Consider the following 4,513-nt stretch of genomic DNA (forward strand, 5'->3'; position numbering starts at 1 on the left):
GTGGGATCCTCCCGGACCAGGGCACGAACCCGTGTCCCCTGCATCGGCAGGCGGACTCTCAACCACTGCGCCACCAGGGAAGCCCTGACTCTCAGCAGTTTTGTGTCCTTGGGGAAAAAACCCCAAGCACCCTCTGCCTCAATGTCCTCAGCAGCCCTACAATTTGTGCTTCCACTGAACAGACTCTGGGGATTTTTTCAAACTTAACTTAGATCATGTCTCTTTTCCGCAAAAACTTCCATGGCTCCAAGAGCCCCAAGAAGGAAGGTACAACTCCTCAGCCTGTCACTGCAGGTGCGACTCTACCCACACTTTGTTCCCTGCAGAAGCAACACGGACCCCAGGTTTCCCCAATCCTCCCGGCTCAATCCGACCTCCCAGCCTTTGCACCTGCCGGTCCCTCCGCCTGTGACCCTCTGCCACGCGCCATCACACCGTCTGTCAGAAACAGGGCCCCACCCACGGCCGCCTCACCGTCCTGGACACCGCGGCCTGGGCTGCGGGCACGAGAGCAGGCGCCCCGCATTCGGGGCTTTAGTGTCTGGTGGGGTGAGGACGGTGAGGGCCCGGAGGACGAGCGTTTGCCTGAGGCGGGTCCCTCGGCGGCGCCGCCGCCGCCGCCACCTGAGCCACAAACCGGGGCAGAGAGGGGACAGCCGAGCGTCCCGAACGGACCGGGCACCAACGTCTCCAGACCGGCCCCGCAAGCGGCGATGTGCCCGACTATAGAACCGCCTCTAGTCACTGGGGACAAAGCCTCTTCCCGCGCCTTCTCTGTCTGTCACCTCAATGCCGACTCTGCGCTCTCGGCCTTCTGACCCCGAGGACCGCCAAAATGACCGCCACAAGATACAGGAAGTCCCGCCTTCGCCCAGTGCGCCCTCCCGGAAATGCCGAAAGTCTGGATGTTCATTGGGTGTTCGTCGCTGCCGCTCAGCGCATCGCTTTCTGGGTAATGGAGTTCCCGCCGCCACACAGGCCCGCAGGAGCGGCGCCTTTGCTGGAATCTCCTAGGGAAAGGATCAAGCAATGCCCCGGGGCTGCTTAATGGATAGACTACAACTTTATTACACAATGAGATTTATATATTTGTTTTACTTTTGTCATTAAATTTGATTGATTGTTTTAATTTCATTTTGATATAATATAGTTTAATAAATAAGTAAAATATTTATATTTACCCCAAAGTCAAAATTATAATTGAGGTAAATTAATTCAGATATATCTAGTTTATATTCCTGTCCCTCCACATTGTTTAATCTCTGCCCATCTATATCATTACTTATTGAAGGTTATAGTTCATTCTTTAATTGTTTTTAATGTAATTGTGTAGATAGATAGGTAGAGAGAAAATGTGTATTTATCTACATTATTTATATTCTTATTCCTTCACAATCATAAGAATAATTGTAGAATACTAAACATCTCCTAACCCACTTGCCTTTTCTCACTTAAGAATATATCCTGAATGTAATTTCATACATGGAGGAAAGTGATCTTCATTCAGTTCATGGCTGTAGGAAAATATGTTCTGTGAATGGTGCATCCTTTATTCAAATACCCCCTCATATGGACACTTGGATGAATTCCATCATAAGACCTTACTTAATAACCACTGCACCCATAAGTATGTACTCCTATAATCCAGTTAAAGTAAGAAAATGTGTTACCAAAAGAGAGGAAATCATGTGCTATGTTCAGCAGTAGATACAGCTGAGCAGAAGAAGGTGACACATTTATGTTCATTTATCTTTCTAGCATTTATTCATTTATTTCTATCTCAAATTAAAATCAATATCTCCTAGATATGAAAGTGAAGGGTTGGACTTCCCTGGTGGCGCAGTAGTTAAGAATCCACCTGCCAATGCAGGGGACACAGGTTCGAGCCCTGGTCCAGGAAGATCCCACATGCCGTGGAGCAACTAAGCCCATGTGCCACACTACTGAGCCCGCGTGCCACAACTACTGAAGCCCGCACGCCTAAAGCCCATGCTCTGAAACAAGAGAAGCCACCGCAATGAGAAGCCCACACGCCACAGCAGAGTAACCCCTGCTCACTACAACTAGAGAAAGCCCGCCGAAGACCCAACGCAGCCAAACATAAATTAAAAAAAAAAAAAAAGAAGAAGTAGAAAGTTAAGGGCATGCCAACCTGGAAATGGAAATCATCTTCCTCACTCAGACTGGAGATGGGATCCTGGGAAACTCCTCCCTCCTTTGTCTTTTATTTTTTTTATTTTTTATTTTTTTTTATAAATTTATTTATTTTTTATTTTTGGCTGTGTTGGTCTTCATTTCTGTGCGAGTGCTTTCTCTAGCTGCTTCGAGCGGGGGCCACTCTTCATCACGGTGTGCAGGCCTCTCACTATCGCAGCCTCTCTTGTTACAGAGCACAGGCTCCAGTCGTGCAGGCTCAGTAGTTGTGGCTCACGGGCCTAGTTGCTCCGCGGCATGTGGGATCTTCCCAGACCGGGGATCGAACCCGTGTCCCCTGCACTGGCAGGCAGATTCTCAACCACTGCACCACCAGGGAAGCCCCCTCCTTTGTCTTTTAAACTTCACTTTGTTGACTGGATAGGAGTTGAGATCCACAGATCAGATTATCAACCACTGGCCGTAGCCAACAACTTGTCTCTCTTCTCCAGAGGGATCCCAAAGACAACGGCAGCTTTTGGATTGAAATATTTCCTGGATGATGCTGGATGTAAACTTGTCTTCTATTTACACAAAGTGGCCAGAGGGGTTTCTCTCAGCACTACCAGTCTTCTGAGTGGTTTCCAGGCCATTAAATTTTGCCCCAGAACCTCTTTGTGGGTGGACTTCAGAATTCGATCCACAAAGTGTATTGGCTTCTGTAGTTTTCTTTTCTGGATCCTACAACTCTTGGTAAATGTCTGCATTCCTATTAGAGTAATTGGCCCAAGAAGTAGCAAAAATATAAGTGTAAAAACAAATTATGGATACCGTTCCCCACTCATGCCTGATAAATTTATCAGCTTATTACGTGCAGTTATATTATCTTACATGGATGTTATATGTTTGGGCTTCATGATCTGGACTAGTGGGTACATGGTCCTTTTCCTGCACAGGCACAAGCAACAAGTCCAACACATTCACAGCAACAGACTCTCCCCCAGACCTTCCCATGAGGCTAGAGCCACACGCACCACCCTGATTATAGTGAGCTCCTTTATCTACTTTTATTGTCTTTCTTCCATTTTGAGTCTTTGCATTACTCTTATTGTGAATCCAAAGCAGTGGTTAATGGACACGTCTGTGCTAATAGCATCATTTTCCCTGCTTTCCTTTGTGTGCATCAGCAGTGACACCCATGTCTCTAAGTTCTTCTGTGATTTCTGAACCAGGAAAAAAAGTTTCCTAATCTAGCTCAAATAGCTATAAGTCTTCTGATTTCTCCAGTTGGATCAATATTAATTTGTATTTTTAATTTTTTAAATTACATGATTCTTGGTCCAAATTATTCTGCTAGAATTGGCGATATAATAGTAAGTAAGAACAACCCTTGTTAAATGAGCAAACAAGAGATCTATACACAAATTATGAATTCCCTTTTACTAAACAAACAAAAAAATAGGAATATATATATATATATAAATACACAGGCAAACACAGAGAGATACATTCATGTGCAGGCAGAATTCAAAAAAGTTACCATGGCATAAACATTGCTTTTCTCCACAAGATAGAATTATCAGGGCTTCCCTGGTGGCGCAGTGGTTGAGAATCTGCCTGCCAATGCAGGGGACACGGGTTCGAGCACTGGTCTGGGAGGGTCCCACATGCCGCGGAGCAACTAGACCCGTGAGCCACACTACTGAGTCTGCGGATCTGGAGCCTGTGCTCCGCAATAAGAGAGGCCGCGACAGTGAGAGGCCCGCGCACCGCGATGAAGAGTGGCCCCTGCTCGCCGCAACTGGAGAAAGCCGTCGCACAGAAACTAAGACCCAACACAGCCAAAATTAAATAAATAAATTAATTAATTAATTAAATTAAAAGTGTTTCTTATTAAAAAAAAAGAAGAATTATCAGACTTTTCACCTTGCTAAATGAGAAACAACAGCCTCTAAGTGGAATCACTCGTGCTAACACCAAGACTTAATACCTAACATAGCTGCAGTTACAACCTTCCCCAGAAATGTAATCAGAAGCACTAAGTGTGGAATTGTCTGGTCGGTACCAATGGGACCATCTGTCACATGGGCCCTCTCCACTTCTCAAAGGAAGATGAAAAGATCAATCATGTCACAGAAAGGGCTACCTCAAAAGAACTTTTTCTCCAAAGGGAGATGACCTTATGTGAAATAAAGTTTTTTCTGTTTATGACTTCCCTGTGTTGCCTTTAAAAACCTTTCTCTTTCCGTGGCGCTTTGGAGCTCCTCTCTACTTGCTACATATTGATGCTGCCAGATTCATGAATCATTCAATACACACATTTAGATCTTTAACATGTAGTCAGTTGAATTTGGTTATCAACAACTTTCTATTTTATAAA

The 4,513-nt window shown here is 45.2% G+C and overlaps 1 protein-coding gene across 1 annotated transcript; it reads left to right on the forward strand.

The window, feature by feature from the left end:
• Positions 1 to 835: 835 nt before the first annotated feature.
• Positions 836 to 3,360, forward strand: LOC307066954 (vomeronasal type-1 receptor 1-like; the record flags this gene model as incomplete). The annotated part of the gene is made up of 2 exons (XM_079724165.1): positions 836 to 899; positions 2,579 to 3,360. 2 exons carry the CDS (start codon positions 836 to 838, stop codon positions 3,358 to 3,360), a joined length of 846 nt encoding a protein of 281 aa, XP_079580291.1.
• Between the last annotated feature and the right edge of the window lie 1,153 nt (positions 3,361 to 4,513).

Source organism: Hyperoodon ampullatus (genome assembly GCF_949752795.1).
Source record: "Hyperoodon ampullatus genome assembly, chromosome: 18".
Lineage (NCBI taxonomy): Eukaryota > Metazoa > Chordata > Mammalia > Artiodactyla > Ziphiidae > Hyperoodon > Hyperoodon ampullatus.